At 38.8% G+C, this 19166-nt stretch overlaps 2 protein-coding genes across 8 annotated transcripts; one reads left to right on the top strand and one right to left on the bottom strand.

The window, feature by feature from the left end:
• Positions 1-939: 939 nt before the first annotated feature.
• Positions 940-12035, bottom strand: LOC110486316 (UNC93-like protein MFSD11). 4 transcript variants are annotated; one of them, XM_021557821.3, is made up of 13 exons: positions 11423-11996; positions 10411-10466; positions 10142-10249; positions 9921-10000; positions 7862-7958; positions 7698-7756; positions 7357-7504; positions 7114-7163; positions 6885-6950; positions 6676-6801; positions 6399-6573; positions 6124-6259; positions 940-4095 (listed from the first exon to the last, which is right to left on the bottom strand). In XM_021557821.3, the coding sequence occupies exons 1-13, from the start codon at positions 11510-11512 to the stop codon at positions 3940-3942; spliced, it is 1347 nt and encodes a 448-aa protein (XP_021413496.3). In that variant the 5' UTR covers positions 11513-11996; the 3' UTR covers positions 940-3939. The 4 variants fall into 4 exon arrangements, with proteins under 4 accessions (XP_021413496.3, XP_090052532.1, XP_090052533.1 ...); XM_090196406.1 differs by lacking the exon at positions 10142-10249 and having other exon boundaries at positions 11423-11553; XM_090196407.1 differs by lacking the exons at positions 9921-10000; positions 10142-10249 and having other exon boundaries at positions 11423-11559.
• Positions 11942-17426, top strand: LOC110486317 (ubiquitin domain-containing protein UBFD1). 4 transcript variants are annotated; one of them, XM_021557822.3, is made up of 7 exons: positions 11942-12074; positions 12875-13162; positions 15430-15638; positions 15769-15834; positions 16564-16669; positions 16758-16840; positions 16994-17426. In XM_021557822.3, exons 1-7 carry the CDS (start codon positions 12059-12061, stop codon positions 17102-17104), a joined length of 879 nt encoding a protein of 292 aa, XP_021413497.1. In that variant the 5' UTR covers positions 11942-12058; the 3' UTR covers positions 17105-17426. The 4 variants fall into 4 exon arrangements, with proteins under 4 accessions (XP_021413497.1, XP_090052536.1, XP_090052535.1 ...); XM_090196410.1 differs by having other exon boundaries at positions 16758-16889; XM_090196409.1 differs by having other exon boundaries at positions 16758-16894.
• Positions 17427-19166: the final 1740 nt, after the last annotated feature.

Below are 19166 nucleotides of genomic sequence, written 5' to 3'. Positions count from 1 at the left end.
AAATCTATTTTATCTGGTTCTTTTTAGCTTTCTAGCTAAATTGTTGCAAGTGTAATAAAAAGTTTTACAAAGAAGCATTTTAAGGTGAGCATTTGTAATGAAAATATTTTAGGCTGAAAGTCTGCATCACCTTTAGCAATATGTACCCAGTGGTGTAAAGTACTTAAGTAAAAATACTTTAAAGTACTACTTAAGTCGTTTTTTGAGGTATCTGTAGATTAATTTACTATTTATATTTTTGTCAACTTTTACTTTTACTCCACTACAATCCTAAAGAAAATCATGTACTTTCTACTCCATACATTTTCCCTGACACCCAAAAGTACTCAATACATTTTGAATGCTTAGCAGGACAGGAAAATGGTCTAATTCACACACGTAAAGAGAAAATCCCTGGTCATCCCTGCTGCATCTGATCTGGCAGACTCACTAAACACAAATGCTTTGTTTGTAAATTATGTCTGAGTGTTGGAGTGTGCCCCTGGTTAACTGTAAATTTAAAAAGCAAGAAAATCGTGCCGTCTGGTTTGCTTCATATAAGGAATTTGAAATGGTTTATACTTTTACTTTTGATACCTAAATATATTTTAGCAATTACATTTACTTTGATACATTTACTTCTGGTGACTTTCACTTGAGTTATTTTATATGAAGGAATCTTTACTCTTACTCAAGTATAACAATTAGGTACTTTTTCCACCACTGTATGTACCACACCTTTACTATGACGTACAGGACCAGAAAGGACTTGCAATAGAAAACTGCACACGCAACCTATTGCCATGGTAGGAAAAAAACGAGAAGTGCATTATCATGAGGATGCAAATGTCTCTGCTTGGACTGAGTTACCATATCCGTTTCCTGCATCTAAGAAAAGGAGAACCGCAACAGTATAGGTGCTACCTGACAGTCTTTAGAAAGGAATAGTTGAAATAGGAGTTGAATTAGAGCACTTTTGATTGTATGATCAACATTACGGTTTCCTTCATTCTAATCTAAATAGGGGCCTACAGTGGTATTTTAGCACCATCTCCTGAGCATAATGTGTATTGCATGTCGTTGTCTCACACAATAACCTCTGATATTGAATGTGCAATCTAGAACTTCAATTCCCAGTAAAACATCTAGTGTTGCACTTGCCCAGTGACGTCTACCAACACTTTGGAAGACACAAACTGAAGAAGAGGTACAAGTAAGCGCACTAGTTGGCTTAAATTGAAAAAATCTAATTGTGTTTGTACCTTCTCGTTACCACAGAGGACAGGAACTCATTGCAAATAGGTTACTTATACCTAATATACACTGCTCAAAAAAGGGAACACTTAAACAACACAATGTAACTCCAAGTCAATCACACTTCTGTGAAATCAAACTGTCCACTTAGGAAGCAACACTGATTGACAATAAATTTCACATGCTGTTGTGCAAATGGAATAGACAACAGGTGGAAATTATAGGCAATTAGCAAGACACCCCCAATAAAGGAGTGGTTCTGCAGGTGGGGACCACAGACCACTTCTCAGTTCCTACGCTTCCTGGCAGATGTTTTGGTCACTTTTGAATGCTGGTGGTGCTTTCACTCTAGTGGTAGCATGAGACGGAGTCTAACCACCCACACAAGTGGCTCAGGTAGTGCAGCTCATCCAGGATGGCACATCAATACGAGCTGTGGCAAGAAGGTTTGCTGTGTCTGTCAGCGTAGTGTCCAGAGCATGGAGGCGCTACCAGGAGACAGGCCAGTACATCAGGAGACGTGGAGGAGGCCGTAGGAGGGCAACAACCCAGCAGCAGGACCGCTACCTCCGCCTTTGTGCAAGGAGGAGCAGGAGGCCTCTAGCAAAATGACCTCTAGCAGGCCACAAATGTGCATGTGTCTGCTCAAACGGTCAGAAACAGACTCCATGAGGGTGGTATGAGGGCCCGACGTCCACAGGTGGGGGTTGTGCTTACAGCCCAACACCGTGCAGGACGTTTGGCATTTGCCAGAGAACACCAAGATTGGCAAATTCGCCACTGGCGCCCTGTGCTCTTCACAGATGAAAGCAGGTTCACACTGAGCACATGTGACAGACGTGACAGTCTGGAGACGCCGTGGAGAACGTTCTGCTGCCTGCAACATCCTCCAGCATGACCAGTTTGGCGGTGGGTCAGTCATGGTGTGGGGTGGCATTTCTTTGGGGGGCCGTACAGCCCTCCATGTGCTCGCCAGAGGTAGCCTGACTGCCATTAGGTACCGAGATGAGATCCTCAGACCCCTTGTGAGACCATATGCTGGTGCAGTTGGCCCTGGGTTCCTCCTAATGCAAGACAATGCTAGACCTCATGTGGCTGGAGTGTGTCAGCAGTTCCTGCAAGAGGAAGGCATTGCCTCCCGGGTGGCGCAGTGGTTAAGGGCGCTGTACTGCAGCGCCAGCTGTGCCATCAGAGTTCGCGCCCAGGCTCTGTCGTAACCAGCTGCGACCGGGAGGTCCGTGGGGCGACGCACAATTGGCCTAGCGTCGTCCGGGTAGGGATGTCCTTGTCTCATCGCGCACCAGCGACTCCTGTGGCGGGCCGGGCGCAGTGCGCGCTAACCAAGGTTGCCTCTGACACATTGGTGCGGCTGGCTTCCGGGTTGGATGCGCATTGGAAGGCATTGGAAGGCATTGATGCTATGGACTGGCCCGCCCGTTCCCCAGACCTGAATCCAATTGAGCACATCTGGGACATCATGTCTCGCTCCATCCACCAACGCCACGTTGCACCACAGACTATCCAGGAGTTGGCGGATTTTGGGAGGAGACCATCCGCCACCTCGTCAGGAGCATGCCCAGGCGTTGTAGGGAGGTCATACAGGCACGCCTCATTTTGACTTGTTTTAAGGACATTACATCAAAGTTGGATCAGCCTGTAGTGTGGTTTTCCACTTTAATTTTGAGTGTGAATCCAAATCCAGACCTCCATGGGTTGATAAATTTGATTTCCATTGATCATTTTTGTGTGATTTTGTTGTCAGCCCATTCAACTATGTAAAGAATAAAGTATTTAATAAGAATATTTCATTCATTCAGATCTAGGATGGGTTATTTTAGTGTTCCCTTTATTTTTTTGAGCAGTGTATATTTTTTTTAAAAAAAAGTTTACAATAGACATTTGCTTTATTTATAACAAATACAAATCACCAAAACATGAACAGGCACTTAGTATGCATGACTGACAACATATTGATATGTAAAATATAAAAAATGGAAGTAAAAGGATACCATAAATGTTAATGTATATGGATGTATTTTTTAACTACTCTACTACATGCTATGGGCACTGAAAATAAGTTGTACAGTAATTGTATTATTATAAGGCAATATTGGGTTTTTTAAATCACTGGATAGCTCCTGTAAGCTTTGGCATGGTGGATGTGGAGAATTGTCATAGATTAGGTTTGAACAATTGTGTCTGTCTAGACACATTTCCACACAGCATTACATTTGCAGGTATACATCAATATCTTTTCCCCATACGTAGCTAGCATTGTCACTAATAACATATTTTCTCAAACTGTAAGATCATTTAATAAGCCTCAATATGAACATTTCTTCTGTTTCGTATGCCCCTTAAATTCTAACAAACATCTAAAAACAATTCCATCAAGTTACAAAATGTATGACGTATTATAACACTACCACAGAATTGAATTTTAAACAATGACACTATCTTAAATAACAACCCTGAGAGCAATGCATAAAGACAGCCAATACATCAGGTGAGTGGTTACGTCTTATATTACACACACACAATCCGATTGGAAAAGTTAAAAAATGACATTTAATCATGATATAATTAGTGTGTTGTGCAAGATAAGTTATAGCTAAGACATTGAAGGTGTAAAGTATCTTTCCTGTTAAAAAACCTAGAAATGTAAGTCTGACATACATGACTGTGCCAGTGTTGAAATGACGGATCCTAATACTCTTGTTGTAGGTCTACAGAGAAGTTCTGTATTCTTTCCACCATGAAGAAGCAGAGCGTTCCAGTGAAGCCCAGGATGACCATAATGAGCAGTTGCCATGTCAACAGCAAGTAGCCACTGTAGAAGAAGGCAACTGCTGCAAAAATGGACTGGCAAAGGAAAGAAGAAAACAAAAACTTGTTGAAAGTAATACAAAGAGTTGACTTTGTGTTACTACTCTGTCACAGTAATGTATGAATTGTATCTTTGATTGTGAGTTCTTACATAATTCTAATGTAATAAACGAATGCATGTTTGTGTGGCTAAATAGACCGACACAAGAAGGCCTTCAATCGTCCTTCCCTCTAGTTATTCTTACAGTATAACCACACAAGGGATACACTACGGGTCAAAAGTTTTAGAAACCCTACTCATTCCAGGATTTTTCTTTATTTGGACTATTTTCTACATTGTAGAATAATAGTGAAGACATCAAAACTATGAAAGAACACATATGGAATCTTGTAGTTACCAAAAAAATGTTAAACAAATCTAAATATATTTTATATATGAGATTGTTCAAATAGCCACCCTTTTCCTTGATGACAGCTTTGCACATTCTTGGCATTCTCTCAACCAGCTCACATGGAATAGTTTTCCAACAGTCTTGAAGGAGTTCCCACATATGCTGAGAGCTTGTTGGCTGCTTTTCCTTCACTCTGCGGGTTGACTCATCCCAAACCATCTCAATTGGATTGAGGTCAGGGGACTGTGGAGGTCAGGTCATTTGATGTAGCACTCCATCACTCTCCTTTTTGGTAGACTAGCACTTACACAGCCTGGAGATGTGTTGGGTCATTGTCCTGTTGAAAAACCAATGACAGTCCCACTAAGCCCAAACCAGATGGGATGGCGTACCGCTGCAGAATGCTGTGGTAGACATGCTGGTTAAGTGTACCTTGAACTCTAAATAAATCACAGACAGTGTCACCAGCAAAGCAGCGCCCACACCATAACACTTCCTCATCCATACTTTACGATGGGAAATACACATGCGGAGATCATCCGTTCACCCACTCCGCGTCTCACAAAAATACGCCTGTTGGAACCAAAGATCTCCAATTTGGACTCCAGACCAAAGGACACATTCCCACTGGTCTAATGTCCATTGCTCATGTTTCTTGGCCCAATCAAGTATCTTCTTCTTATTGGTGTCCATTAGTAGTGGTTTCTTTGCAGCAATTCGACCATGAAGGCCTGATTCACACAGTCTCCTCTGAACTGTTGATGTTGAGGTGTCTGTTACTTGAACTCTGTGAAGAATTGATTTGGGCTGCCATTTCTGAGGCTGGTAACTCTAATGAAATTATCCTCTGCAAAAGAGGTAACTCTGGGTCTTCCGTTCCTGTGGCGGTCCTCATGAGAGCCAGTTTCATCATAGCACTTGATGGTTTTTGCAACTGCAGTTTAAGCAACTTTCAAAGTACTTGAAATGTTCCATATTGACTGAACTTCATGTCTTAAAATAATGATGGACAGTCATTTCTATTTTGAGCTGTTCTTGCCATAATATGGACTTGGTCTTTTTTATATTTTATTTCTTTAATTTTTATTTCACCTTTATTTCACCAGGTTGAGAACAAGTTCTCAGAACAAGTTCTCCTTTACCAAATAGGGCTATCTTCTGTATACCCCCTTACCTTGTCACAACACAATTGATTGGCTCAAACACATTAAGGAAAGAAATTCCACAAATAACTTTTAAGAAGGCAAACCTGTTAATTGAAATGCATTCCAGGTGACTACCTCATGAAGCTGGTTGAGAGAATGCCAAGTGTGTGCAAAACTGTCATTGCAAAGGGTGGCTATTTGAAGAATCTCAAATATGAAATATATATTTTGATTTGTTTCACACTTTTTTGGTTACTACATGATTCCATTTGTGTTATTTCATAGTTTTGATGTCTTCACTATTATTCTACAATGTGGAAAATAGTAAAAATAAAGAAAAACCCTTGAATGAGTAGTTGTTCTAAAACTTTTGACCGGTAGTGTACATCAGCCTACGTATACCTAAACATCCATAAGTTATTAATTAACTATATTGCAACGAACTACACCCAGCTCACCACAGAATCAGTTGCTGGTACATATGTTTTAGTAAACGATCAGCTGTATCAAACTCTCTCGGGGGTTACCTGGATGAATTTGAAGATGGCAAAAGCAGGCGCGCTTTGCTCAGCATAAACACGCCCCAAGATGCTGTACAGTTGAGTATTGAAACAGCTGTCACCGAGTCCAAGCAGGAAACTACACAGCAATGCGATGGAGATACTAGGAAACAGATAGGAGACACTCAACTGTGAGGGGGGGACAACAAGTCGTTTTCAACTGACATGATTTCTGATTAATATTAAAACAATATACAGCCCTGCTTTTATTTTTTTATTTTTTTAAAATATTAAAACAATACCTTGGTGTCAGATATGGCTTGTTCAGTGTGCTAGTTTTTAAAACCACAGGGGCATCATCTGGGATGTTGAGGTAGATCAAGTAGAAAGCGACAAAATGGACAACCATCCCCAGGAAGACCACAGATGTCCGTCTGAAGCGGTTATTCTTACATACTAGTCCAAAGACGCCTCCACCTGACAAATCACATCAGATTACTGTCAAACTAGTTCCTTGTTAGATTGTAACACCAACATAAGAGTGATGGGTAAACGTTACACTGGGCAACACAAACCTACCAACTATCTCTCCAATCCCCACCACGATTCCGGAGATCCCAATCAAGCCTTTAGCTGCCACTCCAAACTCTGTTGTTGCCCCGATACATGTCCCATACACACCACTGTAGAAAGATAGCTCCAGACCTACGATGACACCATACTGGTAAAAACACTATTCCTCTGAGGGAAATGTCTGGACTTTTGGTTGTGCAGTACAATCTACTTACCACTGTATGCCATGCAACAGCTCAGGAGCAATATGGTTTTGGTTTTGAGCAGTTGCAGGATTGTCTCTGAAGAGAAGGAGACACACAAGGAATTACGTTGGATGACTAACAGGATAGTAAACGGTGAAACAACATAAACGAGGTAACAGAGGTGTCCTTTAACCCAAAGAAATTGTTTAGTGATTGATTGTATAATAACAAATGTGCCTGTGAAGCTACATTAACTTACTGAATTCTGACTTTGCATCTTGTACTGCAGAGTTGGCTCTTTGCTTATACCTGCCAAACATTAAGATGGAAAATGATCAAATTAGCAAGACAAATACACTATTTATTTTCAATACTGTGATATTCAAATTCATAGCAGAATGAATAACCACCATTTAAAACAGAGACACCAACGCAGTGCCACGGATTCCCATTTGAATAAGGGTACAGTGAGAGAGTACTGTCAATTAATTAGGAAACTAACATCGTGCGAGATGAGAGCAAAGGCTGGCCTTCCTCCTCATTGAGCATCTCCTCCTCAGTTGGAAAAGTCTTTCTCAGAGCCAGGAAGCTGAGTGTTCCCAGCACTGAGGTAACCAGAAGACCTATAAAGATAGTCTTTCTGCTCCTATCTGAGAGGGACATCAAGAACAAAGGAAACAGTGTCAAACAGAGAACACACACCATTACTAAGTAGGGCAACAATATTGGAAGGACATATGAGTCATATCCTAAATGAAAACAAAAATGCAATTGCAAGTTTTCTTTAATGTTAGCTCTATTTTCTCTATATTTACCCATTGGATGAGCTTCACATGCACATACCTGATATATCCATCCTTCCATTCCAATCAAAATAAATGTAAAGATTGCCAAATAACATGCTGAAAAATAAAACAATGTGTTACAATTACACATTCTGGCCACCAAATAATGGAAATAACTGCCATTAGTATATAGCCTACCATTAATATATGCCATTAATATACCTGCACTGTAAAAGGGCCCAAAACATCCCTGTGTTCCTATTAATGGTGGAAGCATCAGAGTTCTCCACAAGGAAGTGTCCTTGGGCTGTCCAAAGCACTGATGAATGGGATACAAAGAGTGAGTGAGAGAGGCTGATTAGGAACTGCAGATGTAATGAATAGAGATGGTTGCTATTTGATGACATTTGAATAGATCAAAATGCATTAATCGGGGAACAATTCAGTGAAAATGTGTCCATTTTATTTAGAACAAACTAACATTATCAAACAATTTGTTTCATCTGCCCTAAGAATTCTCATTTAGCTCTCCCATTTGTAAAATATTTGCTTTGCTTGCAATCAGAGATAATGAACATAACCCAAGCATTTCCCTTTTATGTAAATCATTAACAAGCTCCATTTCAGACTTTATAACCATGGTAACCTTTGTCCAATGCTCAACAACTGACAAGACAGACTCGATACTCTTTACCATGCATACAGGACATATGCTCCTTCTTGATTTGATCTTCCGTACCCATATTGATAACTGTTTATAATACTGTGTAATTACTATGGCATTTGATCTACTTACAAATCATTATTCCAACAGCAAAAAATGGGTTAACTCAGTTTACAAATTTGTTAGGAATGAATAGCATGCGTAAGAGAATAGCAGACTCCAGAGGCATGTAGAGAATTTTGGATTGGATTAGGCATATGCACAGAGGTGAAACATACACTACGTGACCAAAAGTATGTGGACACCTTCTCGTTGAACATTTCATTCCAAAATCATGGGCATTAATACAAAGTTGGTCCTTCCTTTGCTACTATAACAGCCTCCACTCATCTGGGAAGGCTTTCCACTAGATGTTGAGACATTGCTGCGGGGACTTACTTCCATTTTACAGCCACAAGAGCATTAGTGAGGTTGGGCACGATTAGGCCTGGCTAACAGTCAGCATTCCAATTCCTTCCAAAGGTGTTTGTTGCGGTTGAGGTCAGGGCTCTGTGCAGGCCAGTCAAGTTCTTCCACACCGATCTCAACAAACCATTTCTGTATGGACCTCGCTTTGTGCACAGGGGCATTGTCATGCTGAATTAGGAAAGTACCTTCCCCAAACTGTTGCCACAAAGTTGGAAGCACAAAATTGTCTAGAATGCCATTGTATGATGTAGCGTTACAATTTCTCTTCAAGTAAATGGTCTAGCCAGAACCATGAAAAACAGCCCCAGACCATTATTACTCCTCCACCAAACTTTGCACTATGCATTCGGGCAGGTAGTTCTCCCGGCATCCGCCAAACCCAGATTCGTCCGAAAGACTGTTATATGGTGATGCGTGATTAATCACTCCAGAGAACTATTTTCCACTGCTCCAGAATCCAATGGCAGCGAGCTTTACAACACTCCAGTCGACACTTGGCATTGCACATGGTGATCTTAGGCTTGTGTGCAGCTGCTTGGCCATGGAAACCCATTTCATGAAGCTCCTGAAAGAACAGTTATTTTGCTGATGTTGCTACCAGAGTTTGGAACTCTGTAGTGAGTGTTGCAAGCAAGGATGATTTTTACGCACTACATGCTTCAGCACTCGGCAGTCCCATTCTGTGAACTTGTGTGCCCTCCCACTTCGCGCCTGAGCCATTGTTTCTCCTAGACGTTTTCACTTCACAATAACAGCAAATACAGGGCAGAAATTTGAAGAACTAACTTGTTGGAAAGGTGGCATCCTTTGACGGTGCCACGTTGAAAGTCACTGAGCTCTTTAGTAATGTGATTCTATTGACAATGTTTGTCTATGGAGACTGCATGGCTGTGTGCTCGATTTTATACACTTTTCAGCAACGGTTGTGGCTGAAATAGACAGATCTACTCATTTGAAGGGGTTTCCACATACAAGTACTTTGTATATATAGTGTCTATGACTGTATACCAAACTGTCATGTAAATCATGAGAGTTCAATGTAAAAACATATTTGTACCAATATGTAATAATGTGAATGATTCTGGAGTCGGGGAATGTTAACCAGATACCAGAGGGAACAAAGGAGAGATCCCATGAAACCGGACTTACTGGCTGCTCCTATGCCGATTAGTACTGAGGTGAAGTAAAAGGACCATGTTGATGGGGTGATGAATACAGCTACGTAACCACTATGGAAAAGAATGGAACCATAACAAACAACAGCACATGACCTTGTTATAACTACTTCAGACAGAAATATCAATCAACTACTGATCTGCAAATAGAAAATGAATGGGGGGGGGAATTCCTTTAGAATTCTTGATACTCACCTGTAAAGAATTCCACTGAAAAACATTGTAAACTGTGGTCCAATTATTGCAACAACAGTTGGAGCTATCAAATTTGAAAACGAAAAAATTCCATAGATGATTCCAAGGCTGTTGTACAAGGACAGAAAGAAAACAGTACAGTAGGAAAAAGTTTAGTGTCTGGTATAAGGGTCAATGATTCTGAAAGACGCACCTTATCTCCCCCACTCTTTTCGCTGGGATAATGTGGTTTTCAAATATTTAGCCTATGGTAACACCATCCAACTCACCTGTGATAACCACTTCCAGTGAAGGTATCATTGTCCAGGCTTTTAACTATGGTTTGCTATAAAAGATAAATATTAATGTGAGCATATGAACATAGAAAATATGTTCTCAAATATTGCTGCCACTACTACCAATGTGCCGTGTGGACATTGACCTTTACATGTATTCATTTGAGTAATTCCTTTGGCATGACAATCTATTGACTGATAAAGAAATTGGAAACACAAGATGCTCCTGACCCAGGACTCCTCCAACAATGCACCACTGACAAGGCTGCTAAGGACATCATGTGAGCTGGAAGATGCACAGGAAAATAAACGGATGCAATTTATCATGGGGTAAAAGTCCTTAAACTTGAGAGTCAAAGGCAATGGACTTGAAAAAAGCAAAGCATAACTGCAAAATGACAACAATTCAAATTAAATTTGATTGGCCGCATTCCCATATTTAGCAGATGTTATTGCGGGTGTAGCGAAATGCTTGCGTTCCTAGCTCCAGCAGTGCAGTAATATCTAACAATTCACAACAATGCACACAGATCTAAAAGTAAAATAATGGAATTAAGAAATATATCAATATTGATGTACCATGAATGATAAACAATTATGACATGTCTAATGTAACCCGTTTTAAGATATCAAACAGCTACCAACTTTAGATAGCAGTTATCAATTATACATCTTAATACATTGTCTCACGTTAAATGGACTATTTAGCAAACAAAACAACTGATCAGTCAATATATTACAAACATGTCAAATGACAACAGATATTATATTTCTGATAAATTAAAAGTATGTGGCCCACGACATGTAATTTGAAGGGGAGAGCTGTCAATTTCAGATAAATTAGCTAGCTCAGAAGTTGCTAGTATCTGAAATATTATTGAGTAGGCGTGAATTTTCTCCAGTTATATTGACTCTAGCAAACAAAACAAATTACCAGTCAAAATAGTTTGCCTGGGTAACGACTTCAGCTAAGGTCACACAAGTGAAAGTGTGTTCTTTGACTTACTTCAATGTTTCCACAGGTGGTGAAAGCAGTGAAAATGAACAGAAATCCTAGTCCCAGAATGACAACGTTGTAAATCCTGAGGTCTGCCATGATTATATTATTCTTGCACCACCTCTTGGTAGATGTCCCAGGTCGCTACACAGCACTCAGTGCAATGAGATAAGATTATTCCAACAGTTACACTTCTTGCGTCGACCAGACATTTCTAAGATAGCTAAGCAAATACAAAAAGCATAGGATATAGCTAGAGACCCCCACGCCTTTGATGGACAAGCACTTTTCGGCTACTCTTCTTCAAAAGTCCATACGGTAACTTTTCTTCCGCACGCTCTCTCTGTCAATAAGTTATCAGCACGAGCCAATTCAGCATAACCCTACCATTAGCACATTTGGTAGGTTGTTGTAGTTAGTAGGCTATGTATCTAATAGCTAGCTAGCGAAGTTTCTCGTGATCGCATACAATACGACCAAGCTTCATGTCGTTGTTGTGAGGGGGGGACAAATTACTTTCATTAGAAACCAAGCATACAGTTGAGATTTATCAAACGCTTTACAGTCAATGGAAGCCCCGTAGGACCAACACACGTCAGCGCGTCCGTTTCCCAGCAGTCTCACTTCATATTGTACACAATCATCATGGCGACCCAGGATGGTAGGTATTGAAAAAAATATAATGTTATGCTTTCCCACATATCTATGCGGTGCAATTTAGCAATTTTAAATTCATTAATTTAGGCATTTAATTGTATTTCTGGCGTTGGTCAAAATTCAACATGTCAATGTGATTTAAAAGCATATTTTCTTCATAATCCAATGTTCGCCCTGTTATCCTGGTCACTGGCTAGCTGCTAGCCAACCATATTTAGCTAGCTAACGTTAGCTCTTTCGATTTTGTTACATAGCCAAATAACTAGAGCTACTGTTACATAAGTTGTAATTTGATTCCAGAAACCTAGGGAAAATGTAATAATTGTAGCCAACACTATGTTATTTTGTAGCTATCAACATTAGCTATATTAGGCATTTATAAGCTAGCAAGTTATATTAAATAGCTAGCAAACTCTTATCTGACTGCAAATGTAGCTTGGATGTGTCAGCTAACTTAGCTAGCATGACTAGGTAGCTAGCAAGTTAGCGCTATTTGCAAATAAGCTACAGTAGCTCGCTAACAGCCACGTGAGATGTCAGATTTAGCTAACGTGGCTAAACGACCCACAGAATACCAAATAGGTCAACCAGCCAGTTGCTTGCAGCTGCTTTGTCATAACAAACGAACTGCATGAAGCCATAATTGGTAGTTATTATTTGGCTGAGGATACTTAATGTAACAAACTATTCCCAGACATTGAGTTTTGACATACTCTATGGCTTTGACAAAGCTGTGTCTGGCTGAGAATTCTTGTGGAGCTGAGAATTCTCAGCTAAGCTATGCCTTTCATAATCCTTTCATAGGAAGTGAAGAAGTCGTAATGGAAACTGAAGCCACGTTGAAAGAGCCACAACCACTGTGTGAAATTGTTGGCAAAGGGAATGCTGAAGTATTGGAAACTGTGTCTCGGACAGATAATGCCGGGGAAAGCTCTTCAACTCAGGACCCTACTGTCAGCAATGGAGATGACAGTGATGAAGGAAAGGAGATGGTGGATGTAAAGATTATTTGGAACAAGAATAAGTATGATCTCAAAATTCCTTTAGATGGCACTGGAGCCAAACTGAAAGAGCGAATCCATTCACTCACTGGTAAGTAGTTGTTTAGGCTTGCGTACTAACTACTTGGATATGTATAGCAGTCACAGAGTTTTTTTGTGTTTTTTTTTAAAGGGGTGAATCAGCTAAATATTGCGGAAAGAATATTGGTTCCATCAATGTAATTGTCTGCATCATTTCCAATCCCCCATATATTTTGGGGGTAAATATATATATCCATACACACATGCATACATATATACATACACATACCTATATAGACATGCATACTTTTTTAAAGAATATACCTTTATTATTATTCCCCGCAAACCCTACCACCGATCCCCCAATTTGAGTAAACTAATAAACACTTCGGCTTTTACCTTCAATTTATACATCTTAATACACATTTTACATTCACAGTCTATTTTACAATAATTATTTTTTGTTTGTTTTTAGTCCTTCCTCTATTTCTGATGTCCATCCAGTTTGATTTCTATTTGTAACTGTGCTATTTCACAAACGTTCTGAGCATATATACATTTTACAGACCCCGTATGTTCTTCATGTATTATCTTGCTATTAGTCCCACCCTTCAGCTCCATTCAACCTCTCCCATGTATCTCTCAACATCATCCATTTTGGATTTCTATTTACCATATATTTTTCAACTGTGCTGTGATGCTTCACAAACGACTTGAACCTTTCTATTCTCATAGCTTCTACAGATTGTAAATTAAAAATAAACATTTTTGCTAAAATAATTATTATATTATTGATTGATTGACTATGGCTTTTCAAATCACCCAGTATTGCTGTCTGCAGCGTTAGTTCTAGGCAAATGTTGTAATTCTTCAGCCATTCCTGGACATGTGACCAAAAACGAGCTACATATGGACAATACCAAAATAAATGATCTAATGACTCTGCCGCCTCATAGCAGAATCTGCAGAGCTGGGAAGATTGTATCCCCCATATATATATAACATTATGTTAGTTGCAAGAAGTCCTTAAATTAAATTGGTGTTTGTTTTTATTTATTTATATATTAACAATTTATGTTCTTTAATACAGGGCCGACATACAAGTTCCTTACTTTTTTCCCCTTCTACTTGCTTCTTCCATTTTTGTGGTAATGCTGCAATTAATTGGTTGTAATTTTGGGTAGAGCAGACATTTCCATATGTCTGTGTTAGCTGCATGTGTGAAATAACTCCACCAGTCCTATTTATGATATCATCCACAAAAATTATACTTTTTTTTTTTTTACATTTCTTCGAAAAATACATTTTTTTTAATCAATAAGTATATTTGAATTTAACCACAATATTTGTTGTATTATTTGTTCTGTCTTTTCAGGTGGATTAAACTGAAATTGCATCCAACTTTCTAAGGCTTGTTTAAAAAATAAAGATATTTTGGAGATTATTTCCCTTTCAAACAATCGAAAGTGGGCTGGTGTAATCTGAATAAAGGGAAAAAGGCCCTTCTTGAACACAGGATGAGACATTCGTACCAATTTACTAGAGAACCAGTTTGGATTTAAGTATAACTTTTGTATGACAGATGCCTTTAGTGAGAGGTCCAATGCTTTAATATTTAATAATTTCTGCCCTCCGAATTCATATTCGTTATATAAATAGGCCCTTTTAATTTTATCTGGCTTGTCGTTCCAAATAAAATTGAATATTTTATGTTCATATAATTTAAAAAGCAGGTCACTAGGTGTAGGCAAAACCATAAGCAAATAGGTAAACTGTGATATGACTAAAGAGTTAATCAGGGTGATTTTTCCACAAATAGACAGGTATTTTCCTCTCCATGGTAGCAAGATCTTATCTATTTTTGCTAACTTTCTATAAAGATTTATTGGAGTAAGATCAGTTCTTTCTTTTGGGATTTGTATACCGAGTATGTCCACATCTCCATCAGACCATTTTATTGGTAAACTACATGGTAATGTAAAATTTGCTATTTTTTAGTGATCCAATACGTAATACTAGAATTATCATAATTTGGTTTTAATCCAGAGAGAATAGCAAAAGTATCTAGATCCTCTAAGAGGCCGTGGAGAGACTCTAATTGTGGTTTTAAAAGAAAACATGAATCATCAGCGTACAATGACACCTTAGTTTTTAAGCCACAGATTTCTAATCCCTTAATATTATTGTTTGGTCTAATTTTAACAGCTAACATTTCGATGGCAATAATAAATAGATATGCCGACAGTGGACAACCTTGTTTTACTCATCTAGACAGTCACAGTGTTGATTAATGTCTCTCAACCACCCTTTCTTTTTCTCTCTCTCTATGTTTAATAGGTCTTCCACCTGCTATGCAGAAAGTGATGTACAAAGGCCTGCTACCAGAAGATAAGACGCTACGTGAAATTAAAGTTACAAATGGTGCAAAAATAATGGTGGTTGGATCTACAATAAACGATGTACTAGCTGTAAATACTCCAAAAGAGGTTATTCAGCAGGAAGTTAAAGCTGAAGAAAACAAAAAGGAACCTTTGTGTCGGCAAAAAGTAGGACTTTTCAACGTCTTTTGAGTTCCATATTTGTAAATTAACAACTTTTTTTGCCGAAGGTATAGTCACAGGTTATGATATTTTGTATTCAACTGTGAACCTAAAATAATAATCTATTGAATTTCAGCAACACAGAAAGGTGTTGGACAAAGGCAAACCAGAGGACATAATGCCATCTGTTAAAGGAACAAAGGTGAGTATTTTCAACAAACCCCAAATGATGGTTGGGAAAGTATGCTTTTAATGGTTGTTTTACACTGAGTATACCAAGCATTAGGAACACCTTCCTAATATTGTTGCAGCCCCTGTCCCTTTGCCCCCAGAACAGCCTCAATTCCTTGGGGAATGGACTCTCAAGGTGTCCACAGGGATGCTGGCCCATGCTGACTCCAATGATTCCCACAGTTGTGTCAAGTTGGCTGGATGTCCTTTGGGTAGTGGAATATTCTTGATACACACGGGAAACTGAGTGTGAAAAAGCCAGCAGCGTAGCAGTTCTTTACACAAACCGGTGCTCCTGGCACCTACTACCATACCCCATTCAAAGGCACTTCAATCTTTTGTCTTGCCTGTTCACCCCCTGAATGGCACACATACACTATCCATTTCTCAATTGTCTCAAGGCATAAAAATCCTTCTTTAACCTGTCCTCCCTTTCATCTACACTGAATTTAAGTGGATTTAACAAGTGACATCATTAAGGGATCTTAGCTTTCACCTGGATTCACCAGGTCATTCTGTCATGGAAAAAGCAGGTGTTCCTAATGTTTTGTATACTCAGTGTATATTGCCCTGTTTATGAATTTTTCTCACAGATATTTCCACTGGAACACTATCACGTTCAGGAGCTTGGAGATGGTTGTGAATTACTTCCTTGTTCTTCCACTAATGACCAGCAAGTGATCTCTCATTTGTTACACAGGAACGCTTACCAACAGTGCCTTTAGCCGGAATGTACAACAAATCTGGTGGAAAAGTTCGTCTCACCTTCAAACTGGAACAAGATCAACTGTGGATTGGAACTAAAGGTGAGATGACCCCCTGGTTTGGTTGGATTGTGTATAAGGAAAAAGTGTTATGGCACTCACCCTTATCTGTGTATATTCTCTCCTACAGAGAGAACAGAGAAAATCCCAATGGGCTCCATCAAACATGTGGTGACTGAACCCATTGAAGGCCATGAGGATTATCACATGATGGTAACACGTTTCCTTACTACAAACTGCACAAGCCAGAATGACAGTTGATGTAATGTATGTTTTTTTTCCATAAACACATACATTATTTTGTCAAAAGTAGATATCTTACTGTAATTTATTGTGCAATTAATTTTCTGTCATTCACTTTCCTAGGCGTTTCAGTTGGGTCCAACAGAAGCCTCTCAGTATTGGGTCTACTGGGTGCCAATTCAGTTTGTTGATGCAATCAAAGACACAGTCCTTGGAAAGTGGCAGTATTTCTAATGTGCCTCTATTACTGACATTGAAGAACTGTGATCTAGAACAGGAACATATGAAAATGGGGATCTGGAGACAACAAGGAGTCCTAAGGAACTTAACATTGAAGCATATTAGAGAAGCAAACTGAAGGATGCCTAAGGACTAACCATATTATTTGGGGTTTCAAGTGCACTATGAGGCAGCATCATATTCCTCAGCCCAGTTCACCATTCATTTTTATGCGCAAACCCAAGGGAAAACAATAAAACTAAATGTACAGAGATTGCTGATGCATTTCTCAGTTATTCTTAAAGTAATAAAATATATTTAAGAAAAAAACAAAAAAGCTGCACTAGTATGGTAGCCTATGTTTATTTATTCTATGGATCAACACAAGCAAACTTACCAAAGTTGAATACGGTTTATAATGGTCTCAATATATTGGTTTACCTGTAGTCATGATAAATGTTCATGTTAATAGAAATTATTGAAACATCTAATGGAATTTATGAAGATTCTCCCAGAATAAATATATCACTATAAAACTTAAAGTAGTAAGCAACTTACTCATGTAAGTTTTGCTATTTACAATCATCATTTATAGCTGAGGGGGATTTCTGTTTATTATTTAAGAAGGGTGCTGTGGTGTGGAATAGTCTCACAGATGATTTAGAACATGTTTCTATTCAGCATCAGACCAGACATTGAGCATTACTGCAATCCAGTGTCATGCTATCATGAGACCTCTGTCACATGCAAAGGGAACAAGTGTAATCACATGGTTTAGATCAGGGATGGGCAACTGATGGGGGCCACAAAAAAATCAACTCATGAGGGGCCGCAGTTGCTCGTGAGTCCCCCCCATCACCACATTAGCAGCCTCCCTCTTGACAGCGGATATGTGATTTTGCTTTAGAGTTTATTTAGTACAAATCTACACATTTTACAACGGGGTATAGAGAAAGTTTTGCTGTTTTAAAGCAAGTTTGCTGCAATTCTACACATTTTGTCATGTTTCAGAGAGAAGATCTTGCAATTATATAACACATTTGTATATGATTCTACACATTTTGACCTGGGGTAAAGAGGAAAACTTGCTGTTTTACAGCTAATTTCCTGTAATTCGACATATTTTGCCATAGGGTGGACAGAGGTAAATGTTTTTAAAATTATATCTGAGTAAGACTGACTAACCAAATCAATGGGGGACTTCCGGACGGTAAATCGACCATGATTACCAAGTTTAGATACTGTAGCTGGCCACTAGACTAATTTAACAATCTAAAAATGTTTAACTGAAATGGGCTATGGGAGTGACTATCAGTGACTGACATAACAAGCGAAAAACTGCTAATGCTCAACCAAATTTTTAAATTGCACTTTGTGTATTCTACTATTCTAGCTTGCAACAATAACTGAGACACCCACTGAATAAAAAATACATTTGATCTGAGGGCCCATCCCTGGTTTAGATGCACTATGCTGTTCCTACAGGAGAGGGCCACAATGTCACACTTTTACATTTCTTGTTCATAGCAATATCATCTGCCGTGGGTATAATTTCTCAGAAATGCAAAGGCCTTAATGTATTTATATACAGATATGAACTAGTAACTGCAACGTTCATATACATTGCTTTATTTAATTTAAAGTATGTAATAAGTATTCAAACACTGAAAGGCATACAAAGTCCAAGTTTGCTTTGTATTTGCCAATGTCCATACACATTTCCAAAGCCTAAAAATGTTTTGTTTTTTTTATCTGCAAAAAATGTTCAAACACTTTAAAAGCAAATAACTGAAATAAGTTGTTTGGGACTGGCATTGTAGTGATATTAACTGGTTATACGTTTGCCAGTAATAAGGTTATCAACTGAGCAGATATTGAACTAAATGTCAATTAAACATCCAGCTTATAAAAACATATCAGTGTTGTCTGGCATTAAAAAATATATATATTGCAACCATCTCTTGGAGTTGTCAGAGAACCGTCAATTTAAACATTGACCTTGACATGCTTACAATTATGATGCTTAAAATGATATTATTATAATGGTTACAGTTGTTATAATAATACTTCAATTTCC

The sequence above is a fragment of the Oncorhynchus mykiss genome, chromosome 13 (genome assembly GCF_057628025.1).
Source record: "Oncorhynchus mykiss isolate SJ-2025 chromosome 13, ASM5762802v1, whole genome shotgun sequence".
Lineage (NCBI taxonomy): Eukaryota > Metazoa > Chordata > Actinopteri > Salmoniformes > Salmonidae > Oncorhynchus > Oncorhynchus mykiss.
This window is presented reverse-complemented; position numbering and strand designations above follow the sequence as displayed.

Bases quoted from the DNA above. Each gene is read 5' to 3' on its own strand.
- LOC110486316 (XM_021557821.3), bottom strand. From the start codon at position 11,512: ATGGCAGACCTCAGGATTTACAACGTTGTCATTCTGGGACTAGGATTT. The intron at 7,164-7,356 runs GTTAGTTTCCTA...AATGTTTGGCAG, and splicing joins TTGCTCTCATCTCGCACGAT to GTATAAGCAAAGAGCCAACT. The intron at 6,574-6,675 runs GTAGGTTTGTGT...GTGATTTGTCAG, and splicing joins GGGGATTGGAGAGATAGTTG to GTGGAGGCGTCTTTGGACTA.
- LOC110486317 (XM_021557822.3), top strand. The intron at 13,163-15,429 runs GTAAGTAGTTGT...TATGTTTAATAG, and splicing joins GCGAATCCATTCACTCACTG to GTCTTCCACCTGCTATGCAG. The intron at 16,841-16,993 runs GTAACACGTTTC...TCACTTTCCTAG, and splicing joins ATGAGGATTATCACATGATG to GCGTTTCAGTTGGGTCCAAC.